Source organism: Chaetura pelagica, unplaced genomic scaffold (genome assembly GCF_000747805.2).
Source record: "Chaetura pelagica isolate M959 unplaced genomic scaffold, ChaPel_1.0 scaffold308, whole genome shotgun sequence".
Taxonomy (NCBI): Eukaryota; Metazoa; Chordata; class Aves; order Apodiformes; family Apodidae; genus Chaetura; species Chaetura pelagica.
The window spans coordinates 1,429,831-1,457,203 of NW_009954442.1; the positions used below are offsets into that span (position 1 = coordinate 1,429,831).

At 36.4% G+C, this 27,373-nt stretch overlaps 1 protein-coding gene across 1 annotated transcript in view; it reads left to right on the forward strand.

Moving 5' to 3' along the window:
• The window catches only part of DMD (dystrophin), a 909,379-nt gene that overhangs the window by 75,055 nt on the left and 806,951 nt on the right, over positions 1-27,373 (forward strand). Inside the window, exons 2-5 of the mRNA XM_010004489.1 lie at positions 4,426-4,518; positions 5,444-5,521; positions 8,504-8,596; positions 18,080-18,252. Of these exons, the coding sequence (XP_010002791.1) occupies positions 18,092-18,252 (161 nt within the window). The 5' untranslated portion in view covers positions 4,426-4,518; positions 5,444-5,521; positions 8,504-8,596; positions 18,080-18,091. The remainder of the gene's footprint in view (positions 1-4,425; positions 4,519-5,443; positions 5,522-8,503; positions 8,597-18,079; positions 18,253-27,373) is intronic.

Sequence of the window (27,373 nt, forward strand, 5' to 3'; positions counted from 1 at the left end):
AATGGGTCCATCCCTGCATCCAACTCCTGCCTGTCACTGGCTCCAGAAGTCAAGTCCGGGACTTTCCTGGGACCTGCCCTGCAGCCTCAGTGGTGACATGAGGAGGGAGCATGATAGCTGGTTTGTGTATATTTTTATATATTTCATTATTTTCATTTTAATAATTATTGTTTTATTAAAGCTGTGTAGTTTAGTTTCCAACCCCCATAAGTCTCTCTTCCATATTCTCTTTCCTTTCTGTTTCTGGAAAGGGAGAGGTTTTAATAAAGAGCATCTGTCATCTGTTTAATTGCTAGTCCAGTGTTAAACTTTGACATGGTGCAGGTAGACAGCAGTCAGATTGACAGAATGGAGCTTGATATTTTAAGATTTCTAAATATATTCATACAGAAAAAACACCTACACTTACTATCAACACTTTTTTTCAGTGTATTCACTGATTTTCCTTTTTGTTTCTTTTCCATCTGCTTTTGTCTTTTTATGTAACATTCATTGGCATACGATTGGTTTGGTTGCTGTTTGCGTTTGGAAAATAAGTAACACACATCAGATATTATTTTGGTCTAATTAATACTGAGAGCATTTTAGAATATGTATGTGCATGTACATACGTATATGCAGTTGAGTGAGTACATGGAATACTCTAAGCATTCTTCACTCTCTACAGCAGGAGCTCATGTTTTCCCAATATGTTAATTGTATGTTACCCTGTAATTCTAAGACTAAGGCTTGTGTAGTTGACCATGGTATTACAGGATTTTATTTTATTTTTTTCATACAGATGTATTTTGTAAATTCTAGTCAGAGCTTTCCTATGTCCTTATTTAAGTTGGAGGGTTAATTTCATCCATAATAAAACCAGAAACTTATCTTTCCTTCTTTATCACATTTTTGGTGATTTCCATTTAAAAATAAATCCCTTGGATTTCCTTCAAGCCCTTTATGTTTTGTAAAGATTAGCAGTTGGATCCAACAGCTGTGTCATCTAAATAAAGAGAATTGTCTATTTTTTTGACCTTTGCTTAACATGAAGACAGTAGGTTAAAATAATACCAAAAGCTGCCACAGACTTAAATCCCTGGAGTCTTTCTTATCATGAAGAGTCTAACAAGTTCCTATCTTAGAATTTCCTTTTGTTAGTCCTGCTTCTAGAAATTAATTTCTTTCTTTTTATTTTAGCTTCAATTTTAGAGTTATTCCCTCTTTTTCTTTATTATATACAATTTTTTTCTTATTGTCCTTTCCATCCATGCCTCAAATTCCTCCATTAATTGCTGGTCTCCCTGAAATAAGCAACTAAGGAAGAGAGATATTATAATTAATTTGCTGATCTGCTTGACTAATGTTATAGATACATTATATATTGATTAAGATTATACAATTATTTCTAGTTCCATATTGCTGCCAGTCAAACTACCAGCTGGGAAATTAGTACCAATTGAAAAGTCAGTTTGTGCCTCATGAATGGTATCTGCTGTCCTTCCTCTGTCCTGTAGTTTCCCTTATTTCCTCCATCTCTTCCATCATTGTGGTTTTGAAGAAGAAAAACTAAGTGTGTACCAACAATCCAGCATACAGCTGCTTTAGGGTTTTTTTTTATTATTATTTTTTAATTAGGTTTTGGTTAAGTTTGTAAATATAAAGGGAATAACAAATCAACATGCATACAAATGGCACAGGAGATTCTTCTGAACATTTGTCTTTATGTAAAGGGCAGTGGCTATAGATCACAACCTAAAAAAAAAATAAAATAAACAAGGTTATTTCTGACAATAATTTTGTAATAGAGGACTAGGCATTAGTTTTAGAAAGCCATTGACTAGCCATACTTGTTTTTTCATTTTTTTTTCATTGTTTTCAAAGCTTCATACCACAGGCACTTTTCAATGACACAATGAATTTGTTTGATGCATCCCTGAGCCTTTTGCTTCTATGGACTTACTGCAGTGTCAATCCAATGAAGACATTCTATCTATTTGAGAAGACTTAATTATGCTGTTGCCAGAATAGTAGTAACCTTCTTCAGGGTAAAGATAGTAAGTGTGGCAGCAGTACAGTCTTAAGGTGTTTTTAGTTGCTGATTAATGGAAGGCATACAAGACCCTGAAAAAGCAATTGTACTTTTGTTTTAAAGTTTACTTTTAATACATTTGTAATTAATATGTCCTGCTGGGGATGCTGCCATGCTGTGTCTTCAATGCTGTGTCTTCTCTATATATACATATATATATATAAATAATTTTATTTTTTTTCAAGCACAACTTTTGGCTGTCTTAGATGAATTTCCACCTAAGCCTTATGAATAGCTTAAATACTGCAAAAAGGAAAACAGACAGACACAGTTAAGAAGGCTAGTTCGATTTTTCCCTTATGATACAAAGCAATATAATTATTATCAAAGTGTTATTGTGCTCATATTCCCAGAGTGATTCAGGAACATTATGGACACAACTCTTTCATAGTGCTACAGAAGGGCCAGTTGATCTCTTCAACTTTCTAAAGAATGTTAAAATGTTTCCTTAGAAGTGCATGGGTCTTGTGCTTGCCCCCAGCAAAAATCACTTTTGTTCTACAAGGTTCGGGAATAAAATATGGAACAAAATAAAGTCTCTCTGATTTAGTCATATGTTTTAATTTTAAATTTGTGCTGTATAGAGTAAGTAATAGAAAACTTAAGAAATACCATGCATGACTTGTCTTGGATAATGGCACGATGGTTCATACCATAATTTTTTCAAAACTATTTCTCACACTAAATGCAAAACAGAATTGCTGGGTATTAATAGATAAACAAATAATTTAAGAGGTTGAACAGGGTGAGTAAACCATTTCTGAATCTATTCAGTACTAGCTTTCAGGTAATTTACATAATAAAGTAGCAGCACTAAGTAGCTCTAAGTTGGAATGAGTTGTGCAGGGTGTGAAATCTGCCTAGAAAACAAAGATTTAGAAACAAAACCTTAGTAAAAAAAGGAGGAATTGAAGGGACCTCCTGCTTGATGAGCAGTCAGAGAGAAAAGAGGGCAAGAGTCATGCCATATTAGTCGACAGCACTAAAGTTTGGGCTGTACACATAAAGATTTATTGATCGAGGAAAAAAAAATAATTCTAGCACAAGAAACTGTCCTTAATTCTGTCCCCTGTGTAAGAAACCTTCGAAGTCTCACAAAATAAGTTTTTATAAAATTCCCAGCTAGCTCTAATGAGCGTTGTGATGAATACCAGAACAACACTGCTGACAGGAAAGCAAATGTTTTCTGTGTAATTTGGACTCCCTCTTCTACATTGCTCAGTGGTAATAATGGGAGATGTGCAATGTATGTCAGCATGTTGACAATTCTAGCAAATTAAAATACTGATGCTTCCTCTCAAATCAAAGCATCGGTGAAATTTCACAGATTAGAAATAATGTGAACATGTGAATACCTGCCACTGCACAAAATAATCACTGTTTTTTACTGTGGTTCTCAATAGCTCTCATACATACAAAAATGTCAGAATTTATAGCTGCTCGTAAAAATCACACAGTGACTAAACTATACAAAATTGTATTTCTATATTGCTAAAATTTAATGTGTTAGTCAAAGCATCAGATCAGAATCTTGGCTTGAATTTTAGAAACAATAAATCGCCTTCTACCATTTTCACGAGGGGAAAATCGTAAGTATTTATTTTTGTCTTTTGCTAATTCTATGTACAAAGTGTGAACTATCTTTTAGCCACTTACAGTAATGAGGCCCTGATCCAGTTGAATTCCAAGCATGTCCTATTAACAGAGGTATATTTCTTAGACTCTCTGTAGAATAAACCTGAAACTTTATGTAATTCCAGGTTTGTTTCTGTCACACAATAGAGTGCCTGCTAGGCACTTGAACTTGGTATCTCTTTCTAGGTTTTTGGATTTTTAAATTTTGTTTTCACAAACAAGTTTCTTGACAAACTTTTTCTTATTTTCTTGTTAATTGTACTTTAATTGCCAAGTCCAGTTTCTGTTCTAGCTTCTCTAGTATTTAGTTCTGGCTTAAGTATTTGAATTAATGTTGTGTTTACAAACTATAAATTTTTGATTCTGCAGCATTTTATAAAAAATCATGTTATTTTAAGAGGCAATAAAGGATATACATTCCATACTACAAGAAAAGGTATTAAATAAAGTAGGCATCAGTTTCTCTTATCCAATAGAGAGACCCTGTCAAAAAACGTATGTGTAAGGATGCTATTAGTTTAGTTGTAAGATATTTTCCTCTTATACTTTACACCATATATTTAATATTTGTTATTTTATTAGATAGCACAGTATATTTACACAGGTGGAATACACCACTTTGCAAGACAGTGGCTTTCACATCTCTCTCATCTTATTTTAGCAATTTGATGCTTCCTTTTTTTGTTGTTAGAATTAACTAAAGCATTGTTTCATTTCAGTTTGGAAAACGTTACATTGAAGATCTTTTTAATGATTTTCGAGATGGACGAAGAATTCTGGAGCTCCTGGAATGCCTTACAGGCAAAAAAATTGTATGTGTATATTAAAATACTTACTGTGTATTGAAGTCTTGATATAGTGAAAGTTGTAGTAGGTTTTGTTCATTTATTTCCACCACTGCTGAAGGCCTATGCAAATAGTATTTTTTAGAGATCTGATTATTTTTTACTTTAATTAGAAATACAGGAAACATTACAATTGAAGCATTACAATGGCAGTGTTCAACTTTGGCTTATGCACTTACTGAAGAAATGTGGCAAAGAGAAATTCTGAAGCAGGGTTCATTTAGATATTTAGATTTTAGATGGAATTTATCCATGTATGTTTGTGCCACATACATGAAATAGAATTTAATATAAGAGTTAGAATATTTTGCTAATAAATTTCATACCTACGGTCTCCATGGTACATGTCTAAAAACAGAGAACAGCTTGCTCTTATTAACCTGAAAATTCTAAAGCAACACATCACACATATTGTTTGAATATCTTCTCTTGTGTTCCTGCTTGGAGTTTGTGAACTTGTGAGCTTTCTTTGAAACTTCTTCATAAAAGAGTAATGAAGTATGCTGGAGCCTAAGAATCAAAATCCAGAGAGAATATATGTGTAAATGAATATTAAACAAACTCATGTTTTTCTGTTTAGTTGTCATAGTAATGTTCCTAAATTCTGCCATGGAGAAGAAAACTAATCATAAAAACAGCCTGGAATTATCTGATTTTATATATATTTCAATTATTCATTCACTGAAGAATGTCAAGATACTGAATTACCTTCTGTGTTTCACAGTTCCCTTTATTTCATACTGGGAATCCGTGGATGTGCAATGTATGATAATGTTGTCACTTATAAACTTATGAAAGAGAGATCTATGAGTGTAATATAAGATTTGGGTTACATATAGTGTTTTCTAGTTTCTGATTTTGGGCAGTAAGATTTGTTTTATTTTCTTTGTAGGCAAAAGAAAAGGGTTCCACAAGAGTTCACGCTCTAAACAATGTCAACAAAGCACTGCAGGTTTTGCGGAGAAATAATGTAAGTCATCATCCGGAGTCAGAACATCCTATAGGTAGCTTACTTCATGCGTTGTAAGTGTTGGATCAAACTCTGGCCTGCAGTGTACAGTTACTGGAGTTCAGGCAGTTTTATTGATGTGACTTGGATACTTTGTCATTCAGTATCAGGGTGGAATGTATTTCAAGGAGTTTAAAGTCTGCTACCAGCAAATGTTTGAATAATATAATGGATGTTCTCTGAATACTGATCAACATGCACAATTTTATGGTAGTACATGGTGTTTAAAATGCATTTTAAAAGGTTAACTACAAGAAGTCATCCATACCTGGTTAGAAGGTGCTACCTATCAAAATATCTAATTACAAGATCTGACAGTTATGATGTCTGAAAAACAGCAGCTTTCACTACAATAAATCTTTTTGGTAAATTTTCATTGATGCCTGTTCCTTATGGTGCATAACATTAAGGAAATTATTCACATCAAAACCACTTTCCATTCTACTTTGTCAAGGTATACTTTTCAAACCAGTAGTCTGCGCATCATTTTAAGTAAATATTCTCATAACATCTTCGTTATGCAAGCATCTCAGTGAACCCATAATTTTAGGAGAGATTTTCGGTGACCAACTAATTATATGATATCTCCTCCTCAAAAATAAATTCAAATAAGCTGCAAAATTTGCTTAAACTTAACAGTAAGAGGTGATGGAACAGTGATAATGTATTCCATGCTGCATATTGTATTGGATTTCTTGATAGCTGCAGTAGGTCACTAAACATGCTTGAGTTCAGCTGCTGAATAAAGTTATCGATTTTATAAACCTAAAGTATTGCTTATCCGTCTGAATATTTGTGCGTAAATGAAAGTGACCTTATATGACTGACATAAAGACCTCCAGCTTGATTTTTAGGGAATGTTTAGGGAAATGGAATTTCACGTTAGTAAACAGAAAGCTAAGCTTCTGTTTCTTCCAAATCTTTAATATTTTACATTGTTGGAAAAAATCAGCAATATGTTATTTCTCGGTTCAAGAAAGTTTTCATTGCATACCTTGAGTATGGTTACAAATTTTCATAGTAAATGCTTTTTAAAGTATTTATTTACTACCTATCAGCTAAATCAAATAATTGCTGTTCAGTTTCCAAAACACAACAATAGCCCTTTTCAAATATAGAAAAAACACAGTCTTCCAATTGAAGAATATAGAAGAAAAAAAATGTTACTTTAGAAAGTGATATGGTCATGCAGTGGCCATCATATTATTGTAATGAAAACCAATATATATAACTACATATATGTAATGAAAAGCTATACTAAATAGAAAAAATAGTGTTGTGTCTATATATATACTATATCAAAATAATATAAAGCCAAATGACTTGCCTATGAAACAATTTCCTCAACCTTCAAAATAATCTAAGAGTGATTTCCATGGGACTTCAGGAAGGCAAAATCAATGGTTCTAAATCTATTTAAAACCTGTGACTAATCTAAATCTTTCTGCTGGTACGTGCCATCCTTGCTCTGAGGTTTTACAGTTATGTGGATCGTAATAAATTGAAAAGTGCTACGGCTTCCAGTTAATCTGTTTTACCTTTTTTTTTTTTTTTCTCCTAAGGAAACTTGGTCGTGTTGAGGCAAGAGATTGCCCCAGTATAGCCTCAGGCAAGGCTGAGGCAAACTGGGAAGTGTTCCTCTGCTTCAGTAAAACAGATATAGGTTCTGTGTATTCAGGCTTCCATTTCTAAAAAACAAAACAAAACAAACACAAAAAAGATGGAGAATTCGGCCTGTAGAAAATGTAGATAGTACCATAATAAGCTTTGTAGTTGGTAACGTGCAATGTGGACCCTGTTTGTGAATCAGGATTTAAAGTTCAAGTCCCACCTGGGAAGCGTTTCAAGACACTGCTGGCTACAATGAATTAGTACAAAAATTATGAATACTTAAAGAGAAGTGTTTTAGAGAATTTTAGAGTTATTGACAAAATGCCAGGTTTTGATTAGTAAAAATGACCTATACCTAGATGCACCGAAATTAAAAAAAAAAAAAAAAGGTTGTTTTGAGTGTGCAAAATCTTTAGTAATTCTATAGAACTAACTTCAAGTATCTTCAGAAGTGCAGTAGAGATATGCAGACAGTAATTTGTGAAGAAATGGGTACTTTACCATATAAGTATCAGTTATGGTGATGAAAAACTGCATCTATGAAACACTGAGGATGTAAATTTTAGAGCCATAGTTTCCATCCAGAAATGCAGGTCTCAGCTTGTATTGTCTTGCAGTCACATCGCTGAATTTGATTTTCTTATTTAAACAGCATGAGAAGAGAGGGAGGATGAAGGATCATTTCACATGTTGAAGGAAGAAAATTCCAGGGTGATAAATGAGAAAGCATTATGAAGTTTCAAATGTATAATGTAATTCTGGAAAACAACATGAATGGGAAAACTCATGTGGAAAAGACTCGCTTAGATCACATTCATTGGTTCCTCTGTACTCTAGAACAAATTCACCCTTGTCTTATACAGTGTAGAATTTAATTTTAAGCAAAATAAGTTCTATTTTAATCTAGATATGTAGAATAAAAGCTTGGGTTTGTAAGTCTTTAAAGTGTCTAGATGTGTGTATGTAGCTTTCAGCAAAGTATGTTATGTAAGGTAGTATGGAGTGTGATACAAGAGTTTTCCTGTGTCACCCATCAGTTTTGTGATTTGTAATTGTACAGGTTTAATATTAAATATATTTGAGTTATTATTAAGTATTAGTCTTAATTGTATGTTCGAACTCTAGACCACTGCTTGCTTTTGCCAGCACATTAATTGTGTCATTTATAAAACATTAGTTCAGTGCTTACTAGATAACAGAAAGAAAATGAGAGATTTTCCCTAGCCTATCTCTCCCTCACCACAGAGTGTTTAGCACTAAATGTATGAAAATAACACCAACACCTTATGCTTGGTATTAATCTTACACAATTTGCTGTTGTTTATTTAATAGGTTGATTTGGTAAATATTGGGAGCTCAGACATTGTGGATGGAAATCATAAGCTGACCCTTGGTTTGATCTGGAATATAATCCTCCACTGGCAGGTGGGTGGCACTACTGCTTACTTTCCATGAAGTACCTTTATTCCATGGATCTTTTTCTGTTATTATCCAGCCATAACATAAAAAGTTACTGTAGACATTGCAAACAATGTCCTAAATCAGCAAGTTTTATGGCAATCTGTTTACATATTATCTAGGACATTAAGAAACTTAAGATAAAATAGGTTTTAGAGCATTAGCAGCAGCTCTTTTGACTCTAATTTCACAGTCAGATGTTACAAAAGAATATATAATACAGTTACTGTGAGAAAAATGGATAGATGAAACCAATGTGGGTATATAGCTTTCATAGTCACTTTTCTTTTTAGTATCTTAGAAAGAGTGGCTTTTTAAATTGTAATGAAATAACCACATTTATTGCTATTCGCTACTGACCCATCTGCAAAGAATTATTTTTAGAACACTAAAAAGGTGCTACTCTGACAATTTATTGAAGCAGATGTAGCTCATTTGGCTTGTTTTCTCTTTAGAGAGATATAGAGATACAGATCTCATAAAACCCAACATGGTAAATGAGGAACACTTAGATAAACAAATTCTGAGACAGCAGTAAAATAAAAATTAAAAAAAGCACCTAGCTTCTAGATGCTCTGAGTCCGTGTGTTTATATGAATCTGGCTAAAAGTCTATCCATTTCTGTTTGCTCTTTTCCTCAAGCAATCATCTACTGTTTTTTCTTAGCATTAATTGTAAATATGGTGGGAAACAAAGCTTGAAGGACTTTGTATTAAAAACTGAACACTCGTATCAAAAGCCACATTGAACTAGAGAACATTTTTCTTCCAGTTTTACAAAACATGTTTTAGTGAAAGCAACAGAGGAAAGCTGCAGTTAAATCACTTCTTCCTCTCATTCCAATATTCCTACTTTAACTGCATAATATTGCTCTAAATTACTTATTGAGAGCAGATGAAATCTGAAACCTATCTGTACAACTTATACCAATAATCCTTGAATCACTGTGTTTTAATTTATATGAATTATGGACTGAGATGACTATTCATGTTCAAATTCATATTTTGATCTGTTCATATTTTAACCTGAAGCAAAGTGTTAAAGATGTGAGTTAGTATCATCTGTGTACATAGCCATTTTTCTTTCAGCTTTTCCCACCATTCCTTTTCAGGTATACTTGCAAACACAGAAGATACACATGTTCTCTGGTATAGTCTAGTGAGGTTTTTGAAAGCAGACGTGCTCTTGGAGCACAACTTCTTTGCAGTACATACGTAACTCATTTCAAGCTTCATCTTGAGCCTAGTGATGGCTATAACAGCAGCTGTGATACTACCCATGACTTCAGCTGAACTATCCTTGTGTGAACAGGCAAAGGATCATACTTATAAAGCAGTGGATAAAGATGGGACACTTTCTCAGCATAGTCAGAATGACTCAGTCCATATTCAGTCCTTAATTTTTGTGTTCTGTGTTTCAGTTTGTTCTCTTCATGGTTTACTGAAAGGAAGTGATCTGCATATTCTAGACTTCTCTTTTTAGTCAAAATTCTGTAGATAAATTTCTGATTTGGTGAGAATTCAATTTCAGTTCCTTTTCTAAAGAGTAGTTAAAGCCTGGTCAGCAAGAAGAAGCCATTATTATAATTATATAGCTCTGTTGCTGTTGCATAACAATGAATTATTGAAAAAAAAAGTAAAATATAAAACCAGATTTGTACTTGGACTTCTCTCTTTTAAAACAAAACTCAGGAGATATTGGTGTCCTGCCTGTTTCCCTCAAAATAAGGGAACTTTTCAAACTAAATTATTTAGAGGTCTGTTGAGAAAATCTCTTAGTTTTTTTCCAGATTTTCTTTTAAGTTTTTAAGTGATTTGCATGATCTGGAATATGTCCTTGGTTGTTCTGCCCTTTTTAAAGTTTGGCACCATCTTACCTATTGTAAGCACTGCTTAAAGAAGGGTGCTTCTTCCTGTTGGTACCATTTTGCCTCTCACAGATTCTTCTTGGCACTAAACAACTGGAAGTATAGAAGCTTTTGTTAAAGACTCAAGGCCCCAAACTTACCTGCCAGTTTTCTACAGCTGAGCAAAACATCTTGTTACCTATGATAACTTATCAAAGCTACTGTATTTCTTTGTAGTCTGTGGGATAACTAAAAGCCCCCAAACAATAACACACAGTAGATGATTAGTTCACTCTACTGGTGCAGTTTGTGTTTTATGGTGCAATCCTGCTTTTACAAATCATTTCACTTTGTTATTACTGGAATTTGCAGTTCTGAGAAGTGTCACCCAGATGAGGTTTATCTGCCTGCACATCAAAGATCTGAGTTGTGTAGAGAGTAATTTTGTTGCAGATGAACCGGCAAGAAGCTTTTTCCAGTTTCACATCCAGCATCCAGGACTACATTACAACAGAACTGTACTTATATATGACAAGACCATCTTTTACAAAAATGTCAGTCCCTGTGTAAAATGTTAAAAAAAAAAAAAAAGACAATAACAAAAAAAAACCTAAATCAAACATAAACCCCCTCAAACCAGAAAAAGAGATGACAAAAGAAGAAAGGTGTTTGAAAGGAATAATGAGGCAGTTCCAATCCAAGTGGTTATCAGCAGTGCCACTAAGGAGAGGTAATGGTAGATGCATTGCAGCAGACAAGATCTCACTTATTTTTGCCACTCTCATTTCTGTTCAGTAGAACTCTTGTGGCTCTACATTGCCTTTGTGGTTGTTGTGTCCTTTCTTATCTAGCTTATTTTTCAGATTATTATTAAAAGTTGCGCCATTGTTCTGAGTTGAGCATCTGCTGCCAATGCTCTTTATGGTACTGAATCTATCAGAGTTTCTATTCCCTTGAAGCTGCTGCCCTCTTTCTCACAGTTCTGTGATTCCAGCCTCTCTGCTGCATTAACATTTAAGCAAAACCAAAATAAAACAAAAAATTTCTCAACTTTTACATTTGAAAAAGACCTTTAAGAATGGAAAAACATTCTATGTGGAAGCTTGTAAGTTCTTTGTTGTGGGTTTTTTGAAGAGCAAATCTATTTTCATATAGAGCATGAAAGAAAACCTTAACAAAAATCTTTGTTAAGAGTCACATCTAAAATTCTGACTTTCTCAAGAAAAAACCAAAATATTACACATACTCAGAAGGCAAATATTGCAGAGCAGAGTGCATTTCAACAGTCAGCCTCATTTGAAGGCCTATTAAAAGCATGTGTCCTTCTTGCAGGACTGGGATTTTAATTAGAATTATCAATTTATTTTACTTTGAATTATAATAGTGGACATGAAATACTAACAGTTCTGTCAATCCATCTTGAATCAATGAACAAAGAACATCCTTTACTTTGATAGGCATCTTGAACATCTATGAAAATGTTCTTGAAATAGTTCTTTAAAATATGCTTTGAAAGAGTTTAGTGGATTCTAGCTATAAAAATATAATCTATGCGGTCAAAATACCATAAATAATAGCAAATAGAAAATACTAAGCCATTCTGTCAGGGAGCTGTAAGGTCCCTATTTGATTGAGAAAAATGAAAACATTTTGATTTAAGAATAATTTTTTTTTAGATTTGCTCTTTCTTCCTTCCCTCTCTCATAGGGGCTGGAATTCTGAAGCCAAGTCCTAGTCTTATAAAATGTCATGGGTCTCAGCAATTTGTTTAGGTGAAACAGATGTGGTGCAAGCCTGGGATTGTGCTGTATTCCTACTCACCTTACGCACACACAGACAACAGGACATAGTCCTGCACTGGGGAGATTAGAGGTCCTCTACTGCTGTGGGCCAGGTCTAGGAGCAATGGTTTTGGCTGCTTCTCAGTGTGGTGACAAGAATAGCAGTCTTCCCATCTGTTCAGAGCTTTCTGTTTGGCAGTTTAACATTTCAGAAGTATCTGTGGTGATGCCAGTGTTACACTTTCTCCCCTTCTATTCAAAATTGAATCTTTTCTTCTTGTTGTAGTACAAGTCCATCCCGAAAGTAGAGCAAGTAGTTCTTTTCTCTAGAAGCTGGAGTTTCCTAGGCCTTAAAGCTTTGTTTTCTGCTGATAGCAGAAGGAAGAAATAAAATAGTATCAGAGGCCAAGTAATCATTTGATAATAAGAGGCAGAGCCTACTAAACACTGAAATGTCTGTAGCGATTGAGCCTGGATACTGAGGGAGCTTACTGTCCAAAAGCTCTTCATATTTCTATATATCGCTTCTTCTGAAGAGTACCTCATAACAGAGAATCCTTCAAAACCTTCCTTCTAACCTCAATATCATAGAATAACAGCATCATGGAATGCTTTGGGTTGCAAGGGACCTTAAAGATTATCTAGTTCCAATCCCCCTGCATGGGCAGGAACACCTCCCACTAGACCAGGCTGCTCAAAGCCCCATCCAACCTGGCAATGAACACAACTTCCCTGGGCAACCTGTTCCAGTGTCTCACCACCCTCAGAGGAAATAATTTCTTCCTAATGTCCAACCTTGATCAACCCACTTCCAGTTTAAAGCTATTCCCCCTTGTCCCATCGCTACATGCCCTTGTAAAAAGTCCTTCCCCAGCTTTCCTGTAAGGTCCCTTCTGGCACTGGAAGGCCACTGTGAGGTCCCCCTGGAGCATTCTTTTTTCCAGGCTGAACAACCCAAACTCTCAGCCTACTCTGGACTTTCTCCATGAGCTCCTTGCCCTTTTTGTGTTGGGGGCTCCAGAACTGGACACAGGACTTGAGGTGGGGTCTCACAAGTGTGGAGTACAGGGGGAAAATCACCTCCTTTGACTTGCTGGCCACACTTCTTTTGATGAAACCCAGGATACAGTTGGCTTTCTGGGCTGCAAGGGCACATTGCTAGCTCATGTTGAGCTTCTCATCAATCAACATCCCCAAGTCCTTCTTCTTAGGACTGTTCTTAATCAGTTTTCCACCCAGCATGTATGTGTGCTTGGGACTGCCCTGAGCCAGGTGCAGGACCTTGCACTTGGCCTTGTTGAACTTCATGGAGTTTGCACAGGCCCAGCTTTCAAGCCTTTCAAGGTTCCTCTGGATGACCTCCCTTCCCTCCAGCATATTGACCACAGTACACAGCTTGGTATTTTCAGCAAGCTTGCTAAAGATGTACTCAATCACATTGTGCGTGTTGCCAAGAAGATGCTAAAGAGCACCAGTCCCAGTATCTACCCTTGAGGAACGCCACTCTTCACTGGTCTCCATTAGGACATCAAGCCATTGACCATAAGTCTTTGAGTGCCACCATCCAGCTGTTTCCTTATCCACCGAATGGTCCATCCTCTAAATAATATCTTTCCAATTTAGAGACCAGGGTGTTAGGGGTGTATGAGAGAGCTGTCTGATATTGCTCTACCACTCTCCCATCATTTTTGAAAGATCATGGAAAACAGGAGAGGTGACTGAGGACTGGAGGAAAGCCAAGGTTACTCCAGACTTCAAAAAGGGTGAGAAAGAAGATCCAGAAGACTACAGACCACTCAGCCTCACTTCCATCCCTGGAAAAATGATGGAGTAGCTCATACTGGAGGTCATGTCTAAGCACATGCAAGAGAATAAGGTTATCAGGAGTAACCAGCATGGCTTCACCAAAGAGAAATCATGTTTGACTAAGCTGATAGCCTTCTACAATGTTGTGACTGAATGCATAGATGCAGCAAGACTAGTGGATTTTATCTACCTTGACCTTAGCAAGACTTTTAACAGTGTCTCCCGTAACATCCTTGTGAAAAAGCTCTGGAAGTGTGGGATGGAAGACTGGACATTGACTTGGATTAAGAACTGGCTAAATTCTAGAGCCCAGAGAGTGGTGATCAATGGTACCGAGACTAGCTGGAGACCTGTTACTAGTGAAGTCCCCAGGGATCAATGCTGGGTACAGTCCTATCCAAGATCTTCATCAATGACTTAGATGAGGGAACAGAGTGTATCCTCAGCACGTTTGGTGATGACACAAAGCTGGAAGGACTGGATGATTCACCTGAAGGCTGTGCAGCCATTCAGCGAGATTTGGACAGACTGGAGAGCTGGGCAAAGAGGGACCTAATGAGGGTCAACAAGAACAAGTCTAGAGTCTTGCACCTGGGAAGGAAAAACAACATGCACCAGTACAGACTAGGAGCTGATCTGCTAGAAAGCAGCTCTGTGGAGAAGGACCTTGGAGTCCTGGTGGACAACAAATTATCCATGGAACAGCAATGTGCCCTTGTGGTGAAGAAGGCCAATGGCATCCTGAGGTGCATTAAGAAGAGTGTGTCCAGCAGGTCAAGGGAGGTCATCCTCCCCCTCTACTCTGCCTTATTGAGACCACACCTGGAGTATGGAGTCCAGTTCTTGGCTCTCCAGTTCAAGAGAGACAGGGATTTCCTTGAGAGAGTCCAACAGAGGGCTGTGAGGATGATTAAGGGACTGTAACACCTATCTTATAAGGAAAGACTGAGAGACCTGGGGTTGTTTAGAGAAGACTGAGAGAGGATCTTATATATAAATATTAGAAGTCTGGGTGTCAAGAAGAAAGGGCCAATCTCTTTTCAGTCATTCCCTGTGATAGGGCAAGGGGCAATGGATGAAAACTAGAACACAGGAAATTCCACCTCAACATGAGGAAAAACTTATTTACTGTAAGGGTGATGGAACACTGAAATAGGCTGCCCAGGCAGGTTGTGGAGTCTCCTTCTCTTGAGACTTTCAAGACCCATCTGGATGCTTTTCTGAGTGACCTGCCCCAGATTCTGTGATGGTCCTACTATGGCATAGGGTTGGACTCAATGATCTCCAAAGGTCCTTTCCAACACCTAACATTCTCCAATATTGGGATTCTGTGATTTTGTGAATGTGTAGGACAGTGTTGAATGCTTTGCAATTGTCAGTGTAGGTGATGTCTTCTCTTCTCTTATCCACAGATGTCAAATGTCAGCCAGCGCTTTTTTGCTTAGACGCTGATCTTGCTTCAGAGCCGAGCAGCCCTGTGGGCAGTGTGGCACTTTGTCTGCAGCAGTGTGGTATGGTGTGGCATGGCATAGGGTGGCAAGGTGCTGTGTGGTGCTGCTGAGCTGCTGGCTGAGGTGAGAGGGATGACAGCACCCCTCAGGGCACTTGAGGTTGCAAGGTGGCTCCATTTTTAGAAGTGGAGTTTTCCACCATTTCTCACTGAATAGGAAGTGACCTCAGCATTTAGAATGAGATCAGACCCTTTTACTTTGTTATTTTAAATGCCTGCCATTCCCTAGGAGACAAGAAAGAGTCACAAATTTAATGATCTTCAGTGCTGCAAAGAAATGCAGGAAAATGAGAGTAAATCTTTATCTACTGCCAGCATATTAAACTTAGCAAGATGAGTTTGAAGCTATTTTGTATTAATTTGCTCATAACTAGAAATGAATGCTAAGGTTTTGGCTTCATCTCTTTAAATCAAGAGGAAAACTATCACCTAGATACTTCTGAATAATGGTCCATTGTTTTATTGTTTTTTCATAATTACCTCTCTTAATACTTATTGCTCTTTTCTCTTATGTTAATGTCAACCCCAACACTTGATCTTTCCTATATGTTATGAATTTTTATATTTCTAAATCATGTTTCTGCATTCATTCAGCTATTCTTTTATAAGAATGGGTTTTGTGTTTTTTAAATGTTACAGTTTGCATAAAATATTTCGATAAATCTGCATTTGCAAGTACAACCACATGATAAAAAACTCAAAATGAGCAATGAAACCCAGGCTTGAACAATTCTCTATTACCATAATTTCAGTATTTCCAGTCTTTCATATTTTTAAAGTTTGGTGCAATAGATTATAATCTTGAAATCTTTTATCTTTTTAGCTCCTGGATTAATGAAAAACAAAATTTTGCATTTTGATAGGCAAAAAGGGGTTTTGCCTTCAAATATAAAAGGCACATCTCTTAGCTTGTTGCAAAATTGTTTAAATTATTTTGGCAGTTCTCAGTAATGAAGACACTGAAAATATTAACTAGAAACTCAAAATACCCACTCAGATGTATGAAATAAAACTAAACAGTGTATTTCCTCATTTTCTTAACTTCTTGTCTCCTGGTGCTTAAATACAATACAAAAGACTGATACTCTTATCTGACAGAATTTTATAATAATTTTTGGTGATGCAGATTACAATCTTAGGCTAAAGTCAGGAAAGTGTCCCATGAAATTTAGGGAAGATCAGTTTCTCTTCCCATCTCAGAAACTAGTAACATACAACATTAAATGTATACCTAAGTTTCAAAAGGAAAATAGAAGGCACTGTTACTCTTTTGGTAGCACACATCTGAGATGTAAAAGCAAGACATTCTTTTAGAAACTCCTATCTTCACTTATTCAAATAATTGAATTAATTACTGTGAATCTAGCAAACAACTTATCAGACTGAACAATAGAATGATATTTGTTTTGTGTTGGTTTTTTTCCTACAGTGTCATAGTAATGATTTTTTGTTGTTGAATATTCTTTGAGATTACCGCTTCTGCATATTATCTAATGATTTTCACAATTTCAGAATGGTCTATCCTTTATCATAAAGTAGCTTCTGCTCTGAATTTTGTTCTTTGACTTGTATTGGCTGTTTACAGGATAAGCAAATAAGCAATAATGAGCAGTTTTAGAGTTAAATTATATCTTAAGGAGTATTTTAAAAGAGCTAGTAATCTTTATAAGCTATATGGAGAAAGCAATGATTTAAAAGGAATTACTTTAAAAGAAAATAAATTATAAACTTTTGGGTGCTCTTGGTTAAAAAGCTGCTAAGAAATACATCATCAACTTGACATTGTGTCAAACTCCAGGCATATTTTAGAAGCTCTCAGAATTAATTGCTGTTTGTAAAATAATAACTGTCACTCTGTGGCCTTTCTCTAATGAAAGAGGAATATTAACTATTCATTATAAAAAAATAAAATAAAATGGAACAGATACAATACTCCTTTAATGCATGCAATGAAATTCACTTTTCATTCAAGTGCATGTATGCAGATATGGTTTGCACATTTAAGTCAAAAGCATTATCTGTGGTGCACTGAGCACGTTTATTTTGCTTTGGTACTTATTTCAACTCTGTCAGTGAGAGAAGAATGCTCTTCATCATTAAATCAACTTTTCCTATAAGGTATCGTATTAACTAGGGATGTATTTTCAGAGCAAAGAAATCCACAAGGAGAAATACTTAGCTTGAATGAGTTCTGTTCCCATAAATGGTGAAAACGTTTGTTCCATCTCTGTTCATGCATAGATCGCTTCACCTGTCACAGAGAGAAAAGTACAGCAGTGGTGTACCAATGCAGTGGTGGCCAACTAGTCAGTATCAGTTGTCTTCAAGTGAACTGTCATTATACTGTGACACTCAGTATGTTTTGTAATTACTTAGAATGCTTTTCTTTAAGGCTTAAATCTAGACAACGGAAGTGTTTTTTTCAGGTAAAAAACAAACAAAAAAAAAAAAACAACTCAGCTTTTAATGATTAAGTTAAATCACTGGAATTCTGTCTCTTGTTGCAGGTCAAAGATGTAATGAAAAACATCATGGCTGGACTGCAGCAGACAAACAGTGAAAAGATTTTGCTGAGCTGGGTCCGCCAATCAACTCGTAATTACCCACAGGTCAATGTTATCAATTTCACCAGTAGCTGGTCTGACGGATTGGCTTTCAATGCACTCCTCCACAGTCACAGGTAGGAAAATTAACTTTTCTTCATTTCAGTGACTGTGTAACAGATGGCTGTAACAGGGCTTGAGAACAGTGTATCTATTACATAGGGATTTTAGCTGCTTTCTGCGGGGGGTGGGGGGGGGGTTCAGCATTCTTTAAATGACTGCCTGATCACTTTGATCTGAGTGCTCAGTTTGGTCTCAGACTGAATGCTCTTGTGAAGGGAGAGGATCTGAGTTTTGCACAGCACAACTGAATATGCTCAGTTCAGATCCTTTTCTGGAATTTAAGTGCATATACCAAGTAGATAGTCTCAAGGAGTACAGGTTTGGTAATTTATAAGAAGAGCAAGGCATAGATCTAAAACTAAGCCTTTTAGGTTGTCCTAGAAGGAGAAGGAGATTTTTCTGTGGGGACAGAGGGGAAAAATGGCGTGTTTGTTAAAAGCCTCTGACAGGTGCTGGATTGAAAGTACAGATTTGCGTTGAAAGGATACACTTGGAGAAGGCAGCCTTTTTTTTCAAAACCTTTCAGCTGTTTTGAGTTTTCACTATCTCTCAGAAGTTGTCATCTTCTAGTCTGTGCTGTATAAAACTCTACCTTTAGATATTCAGAGTTCTCTGGTGGTTCTGTGTACTTGGCTTGAGGAAGAAGTGCAAGCCAGTCTATCTGAAAGGTCTTGTTCTTGCCACTACAAGTTTTAAAGCAGTAGGGTTTTTTTCATTTTTTTTCCAAATGTGGTCCATTTTCTTACCCTACATATGCCTGAGATCCTTGAGTAGACCTGACTGAACTAAGGCCAAGGAACTTTAAATTGCAAGTAGTGTCTGCTTGTGATGTTAGGAATGAGACATTGTCTTAAGGGAGAATTATTAGACTCTAAAAGGTCTTCATTTATGTCTTGCATCTGCATTCAGTATTTATAATATAACAACGGCCTTCCCCACCATCCTGGTTTTACTCTGCTGTTGATGCAGTCCCACCTTCTTTAGTCAATGCAAGTGTATTAGAGAATCAAAGACTCCAAGCCAATCGGAGTTATGAAACAGAAATTTATTAATTACAGCAAGCAAAAATAGCAAGGTAACAGCGCTGGGTGCCAGGGAGTAATCTCTCCTCCTCTGGACACTTTTCCTCTTTCAGGTGTCTTCTTTAATAGTCTTTCGTGGTGTACTCTGCGCCTGTGTAATCTCAAGTTTTACATATCAAAGTTCAGAAGCAGGCAGTTCTTAGGCCTGTTCCTGAGACAAAAGTTCATTAGCACATCTGGTTGAATAAACAACTTCGGTCTCCTGGAAGGTGTTTATTAACTTAACAAACATTGCTCCAGTTGCTTGAATAAACAACTTCGGTCTCCTGGAATGTGTTATCAACTTAACACATATTGTTCTAGTTGCCCAGCACAAAAGCTCATGTCTAGCTAGATACACAGTACACAATACAATGGCTAGGTGAACAAACTTTACACATAACACAAGTGTTTATGCAGATATTACAAGAACTGTGTTTGGGGTACTACTTAAGAAAAGCACTAAAATATAGTGACTGTGTGTTCTGGTTTGGTGGGTTTTTTGGTACCGGGGGAAGGGCCCCAGGAGGGCTTTCCTAAGAAGCTAAGAAGTTCCCCCTGCTCCAAAGCCAGCCAAGGAGCCGTTAAAAGGACAATAGATTTGTCTCCATGATTAACATATGAAAGAACTGAAATGAGACCTGAGCAGAGCGCTTAAAGAGAAGAGCTATGCTAATTAAGCAGAGTGATGCTGGTGGTTGGTGAGGAAGAAAGGGAAGAAGGTACTCAAGCAGAAGTTTCCCTGTAACCCATGGCAAGATGGCAGATGTCCCCCTGCACTCATGGAGAAACATAGTGGAACATTCCCTGAAGGTGCCAGAAGGGGTGAACTTGGCCACTGGACTTGGATGTCGTGGCCGGTGGACTCTGATTACACAGCTTTTGAAGACCCCGGCGCCAGAGGTGGTGGCTGTTCCCGAAGCCCCCGTGACTCTGTGGGAAGCCCAGGCTGCAGCAGCTCCGGGCCTCGTGGGAAGGACTCATGAAGGAGAGGTTTGTGGAGGACTCTCTCCCATGGGAGGGACCCCATGGGGAAGCAGAGGAAGACTGTAAGGAATCTTTCTTCCTGAGGAGGAAGGAGCAGCAGGAACCACCAGCCTGTGAAGTGACTCTAAACCCCATCCCCTGTCCCCCTGTGCTGCTGGGGGGAAGGAGGGAGAGAAACCGGGAACAAAGGGATTTGGGCCCGGGAAGAAGGGAGGGCTGGGGTAACATATGCAAGCCCTGCTCTGTGTGTTGTCTGTGTCATGTATGTGTTTGATTAGTGTGAAATTAAATTACTATTTCTTCCTCAAGTTGAGTCTGTTTTGCCTGGGATCTTACTTGGTGAAGATCCCTCCTTGTCCTGTCTTGACCCATAAGCTTTGACCTCATCCCAGAGTGTGTGTGTGTGTGTGGAGGGGGGACAGCTGAGTGAGTGGACATGAGGCTGTTCCTTTGTCATCGTGTTGGACCCAAACCGTGACCCTGTCACTACCTTTTGGTAACTATTCATTGGTCATTCATTAAAATATGGTTTGGTGATTTTTTTCCAAACACTCTGTGAACTCACTCTGTTGTTTCTGCTGCTGATAGTTTCTCAATTTATTTTGCTTTACCTCTCATTTCATAAGTTGTTTCATTCTGATGGACCTAAATATAAGAATGTAATTATCCTGTAGAAATCAATGAATCTCTTTCTGTCTGAAGATGTAATTCCATAATAGATTATTAAAAAAACAACAACAAAAAAAACCCCAAGAAAAATAGAAGAGCTTTGTGTGAAATACTCTTCTGATTATTTCACCTCAGTACACATAGTACTCTACCTTAATCTCATTTTCAGTAAATAAGTGCAGCAGAAGGTCCGAGCAGTGGCACCTCTTTTCAGCTAGACAGGGCATCAGACTGCCCATTTATTGATTAGAGTATCTGATAGTCAGATATTCAGATTTTGTGCTCTAAAAAGCCATGGAATATCTCCTGGTGTCTGAAATCAGCAACTAGAAAATTATTTTTGTCTCTCTGTGAGAGATACCAGTTGTGAGCATTCATTTCCTGCTCACTACAGTTTATGCACTTTATTCAGTTTTCTAAAACAGGGTTGCAAAACTTAAGCTCTTTTATTTTTCTTGGGTCTGCTCCATAAATCTTGCATAGCTTTCTGCACAGGGATCTTATCTTCAATAGAAGTGAAATGGGATTACTCCACCAAAGTCTTGTATCTTGCCCAGTAGGTAGGGCACTCATCTGGGAAATGGTATGTATTCAGATTCCCTGAGGCAAGTATGCCAAACTCCAGAAACTTGTCTTTTTCTGGACTTTAATAATTAAGTTATTCTTCAAAAGTCTTAGAGAAACACATAATGTTCTCTGAAGCCCTGATTCAGTAACTTTAAAGATGAACCTCTCTGCTTAGTGTGTCCTCTATATTGATTTTTTATGACTTCACACTTCCTGCTCAGGATGCAGAAGCAATGAGTTGCCCTGTAGCATAAAAGATGCAATCAATACAATAGGTGCATTAAGACACTCTTGAGTGTTCAGAAGCACCTAGTTCTATCCTATAAGAATAAAAAGCCTTCTGTAGAAATATTAATGCCTAATTAATCACTCTAAAATGCAGGTAACTGCTTGCTGGGTGTCAGAGTGTCTTGGCTTCATGTCTAAAGTAGACACTTCTAATTCACAGTTAAAGTTGATCATCACTGCAAGGTCCTGCACCTGGGTTGGGGCGATCCCCAGTATCAATACAGCCTGGTAATTGTAGGGATTCAGAACATCTCTGTGGAAAAGGACTTGAGGGTACTGCTGGATGAAAAGCTCAACATGAGCCAGCAATGTGTGCTTGCAGCTCAGAGAGCTAAATGTATCCTGGGCTGCATGAAAAGAAGCGTGGCCAGCAGGTAGGTTACTTTCCCTCCTTTACACTGCTTTTCTCCCCCTCTCCTATAAAGACAGGCTGAGAGAGTGGAGGTTGTTTAGCCTGGAAAAGAGAAGGCTCCAGGGAGACCTGATTGTGACCTTTTGATACTTACAGGTGGCTTATAAGAAAGATGGGAGCAAACTTTTTGGCAGGGCCTGTAGTGATGGGACAAGGAGTAATGATTTTAACCTGAAAGAGGGGAGATTCAGACTAGAGGGGGAAGCCTCATACATCCTATGCTTTATTAATATTTTGTGGCTTACATATATAGAATGACAAGCCCACTTTTTTGTGTGTTTGATTTTTTGTTTCTCCAGTTCTCCTGTTTTACTTTCTCTTCCATTTCCTTGTACTCCATAAAGCGTGGTTCAGATACTTTCTTCTTTTTCCTGTCTTCCTCTGAGTTTATTCCTCTGTATTTCATTAATTCACTTTTTCCATTGTCTTTTTTCCTCCTTCATTTTTGTCTCTCTCCCAGAAATTTTTATACTGAAGTGGGGCTTTCACAAAAACACAAGGATTTGTTCTTCTTCAAAGCAGCTGTGATTGTCTTTGTTGTTAACTTAGGAAATAATCAATCTATTAGATATATAAAATACAGTGATGGAAAAATTAATTTTAAAAAGTTTAAAACGTTATAATAATTCCTGAAAATACTAAGTTAAAATTCTGTCATTATTTAATTGTAAAAAATAGTTTTTATTGAAAATAGTGGCTTCTGCTTTTAATACTGAAGTCTTTTGAGTTTAGCCTTTCCTATCAGGTGTATTTCAGAGGTAGGACATAAGCCCTCTTCGTGGACTCTCAAGCTGTAATTTTTGTGCACATTCTTCATTCCATTTAGATGTTCTCAAGAATGGAAGCAAAATTAGTAAGAAAAAAGGGTAGCCATAATTTGAAAATCTGGTATGATAATGAATTCATACAGTAGACCTGGTACCTGATGTGTGTTTTTTTTGCCAACTTCAGCATTATGCCTAAATTGACTTATACCAAAAAAACCCCAACAATAAAACAGACAAAAATCTCAACCCACATTTTTTAGTATTTAGGTTCTCTGAAAGTGAGAGAAGATTTCCTGGTAGCATTAATTTCTTTTTGACATCTGTAAGGATCAGTCTCTCATATACGCAAAAATTATATTTTATTTTCTCGACTCAGTTCTATTTAATTTGCTTTTAAAAATAGTGCTTCATAATACTTTTATAGTATGATGTTAACAACGGGTTTTGGCATAAAGTAGTAAATAATTAAGATCAGTTGCTACATACTTTTACAATTAGATTTTTATTTAAAAAAAAATAATATTCAAGCTTTTTTTCATAACTGCATAAAAATTACACTGTATTCTCTATATTGCCTCATCTGAAAAATTGGCTAAACACTCCAGTTTTTAAGCTGTAACTTACAAGAAATAGGTCTAATAAAAAATATTATTTTAGAAAACACTACATGCAGTAAGTGTGAAATATTTTAGTCACACTGTTTTACTGTGATTCCAGGGAAATAAAAGGACTTTTTTTGCAGCTCACAGCAGTTAATGACAAATAATTTTTAAGGAAATACATATCAACTTTAAAATAGATAATAGAGCAAACTATATTATGTTTGAATTCCCACAACATTATACTTGGCTAAGTACAGTGGCTCCAAGTCAGTAATTCTTAAAACTCCTGAGACACAGAAGGCATAAATGATATTATTAAGGAAAGGATTTTAGCTTTGCATGAATCGCCAAAAAAATCTAATATGGTTCCTTTTACTTGGATGGTTGATAATAATAAAATAACTGCATGTCTTAAATAATAAAACTAAACCACTAATCCTTGTCTTTTAAATGGGGATATTTTAATTTCTCTTATATAATGCTTTCAGTGATGGGTTGAAAGTAAAAGACTAATGTGAATCACTTACTGTAGAGACATAATACACTATGAGAACAGTACCCTCAGTGGGAAGTTTTATCTCTCATAGTTTTTTAACCCACCATTCCCTTGCTTTCGGCTGACTGTTTTATTGTGAGCAGATTTTTTTTCTGTCATTTTACAAAGGGGTTACTTTGAGTAAATATTCCTATCTGTATAATCACCATCTCTCTGTGGACATTTAGTCTCGTAAGCATTGGCTTTTAATACTGAGTGTGAGGAACAGTGGAGCATGGGTTACTTGGCAAAGCTTAAAAAGCACATCAGCAAGCCCAGGGTTTGAATTTTTAGAATATAAACTTGAGAGATGGTTTATTGAACCATATGTTCTGCATTGAACTGAATAAACAAGGCAGCAGCTGTGGAGTGGCACCATCACTCTAGGAATAAGTGGAAAGCAAAATATTTTACTACAGATCAGTCCTGCTGCAGTTGAAATTCTCCCTGCTTTAGGCTCCAGATCACAGTTTTTCCCATTTACTTCTTGTAATCCTTTTCCTCCAGACTGGAGGACAGCTGAAAGAGAGCTTTACCTCTTTCCTCTGGCTTTTTTGAGACTTCCCTCCCCGACCCTTTGACCAGGATTTTGAAGTGGAAAAAAGTGGCATTCATTATCTTCTCCCTTGCTTCTTTAAAATGCTTCAATTTACGTCAGGTGAATGCTTTAGAAATGAGCACTTCACTGCAGCTGTTTCTGCTTCAGGATGGCAGAGTGTGGAGAGAGGGAAGAGAAGGAAAAGGGTATTAAAAAGAGGTCCTGGATAAAAAGAAGCAAAAATTTGTTTTCAGTAAGTTAAAGAAGTAAAAGCAATGGCATGAAGAAATATGAAAAGACTTTTATTGTAATGATTTACTAGGTTACATGCTAGTTACTGGTTCCTGGTTTGTTTTAATTGTGGGAGTACTGAAGACAGATACAAGATTTTCTTAGATAAATAAAACTAGAACAACAAAACCACTTTTCTGTATGCACTGATGGAAAGGTTTTGTGAATTTGATCTGTGAATTGCTCTTTTGATAAATTATTTTATTTCAGCCCAATTTTAATAGCAGGATAACCTTAGCTAGATGTTAATGCAGCTTAAGGAAATGACCTATTATAACATGTATGATGTTTCTTTGTGATTTCACAGTTATCGTGTGTAATTATTTGTTACCGAAAGTTACAAAAATTATAAACGCTGCTGTTTTAAAGTCTTGTGGTTATTTATAAATGACTCACTAAAGAAATGCTGAATAAATGAAAGCAAAACATCTGATAATGTTAAAGTATCTTCACAATGTTTCACTTTCTTCAGAAGTCTCCATTTGGATTATATGATTTGTTTATCTTTTTTGAGTATATGCCATTGCAGAATTCTTTACTTCTTCAAGTTTCATTGTCATTTGCATCTTAAATTAGCTTCAGGTTCATATGAAAAAAATAATAATTAAAAACAAAAAATAAATGTGTTCTTTAGTAAGTAAAGATACCAATCCCCCAGAAATCCTGTTTTTTTTTTTTCTTCACTGTTTATAAGCTCTTGTAGGGGGTATTTAGTCAAAATATCTATATCTATACTAATGAAAGGTAGCTTTATTTTTTAGAAGATTTAGCAGTTGGTTTCTGACAAAAAATAAGAGTAAGCTTTGAAGATATGTTTGAAAATCTGTATAAATGATAGGGGCTGTGGCTGTGAACAGAGGGCACTGTGGTGGGGTGGAGTTACTGGACATTGTTGCTTTGTTGCTTGCTTTGAATTGGATGGTAACATGTTGCTTTTTGTATTAACTGTATTTTGGCTTATCTGTGACTTTAGTTTCTGCATAGAGATATGTCTGGATTTGTTTGGCCTTAGTATACTGTATATGCAATTTTCTACCATGGCTGATTTATTTCTATAATTATGCAATTGGTTGAGGAAAGTTTCAGTCCTTTTTATACTTTATGACCAACAGTTCTATGCTTTTATGGTTTTCTTTGCTGATATTTTTTTAAAGAACTACAGGTTTGTTTCCCCTTCTTCCCCTTTCTTTTTTTGCTAGTTTTAGAAACAAACTGTAGGTACAAAAATTACCTTGTGTTCTATATGACTTTTGATTTACTCTGTTGGAGACTTTAGTCCTTTTGATTTAGGCACTCCACTAGCTTGGCATAAACGAATACAATGCTCTTTTAGCTGATCAGAGAGTGGCTAGAGGGAGTTAATTTTAACTAGAATATAAATATGCTTGTATGTGTGTTCAGTGAGAGAAAAGGCTGCTACTTATGTCTCCTTGTCTTTACTTTCTGTTATACATGAACCAAGCTGCAGATATGAGAACAAATTTCCTTTCCCTTTTACAATTTGAAAAATTTAGAGAGAGAAAACAAAGACAGAGAATGAGTATTCCATTTTATTTCTTTTCTTTACTATTTCACACCTGCTCATGCCTATATTTAGAATTCTCAGAAAGCTACTAATAGTTGTTATTTGAAATTCTGTTTCAGTGTTGTTACAGGGATTTTTTAAACCTATTTGCCATACACAACAATTCTTAATCTTCTAGTTTGTAATAATCTCCTGTAGTTGTACTTGGTTTATGCAGTGTTGCTGCATAAATGTACCCAGTGAAACATGTAGACACATTGTACTGGGAAGCTGATGTTTCAAGCTGACATTATGACACTTGTATTCTAGTGATGATGCTACTGAAATGTGTGAACTCAAGTATTCTTTCAACAAAGGGAAAATCTAGCAAGTTAACTTGCTGTTGGAATAGGGAGAGGTCCTTTAATGTATTAGTTTTTTTTAAATTAAATGAATGCTTGTCAGAGCTGAATTGCAGTAGAAGGCTGTATACTTCTAAATTGGCTTGCAATTTGTGCTGCCTTCTTTATGTACAATACTAAGAAAATTCCTAGAAACCCATCAGTGACTTATTGAAACATACTTCTCATTTATAGCTTTGTCTCAGAGGATTCAAATTTTTGCCATCTGTAGTAAGTATAAAAGGAGAGATGCTGTGTATGCTCTGCACAGTCACTTACATATCTGGTAGAGCTAGAAAGCCTGCACTGCTCTTGACTGGTTAGAAGAAAGCATGCTCCTTTGTATAAAATCTTACCTCACCAAATGAGTTGTGATCGTGTGAAAATAATATATAATAAGTTGCTCTGAGCAGCACAAGTGAGATTAGAATTTCAAAACAAATCCCTGCAAAAACATTTGGGGAAGAGTGGAGATGGGGTAGGGAAGGTAGTCCATTGGATGCCATTATTTTC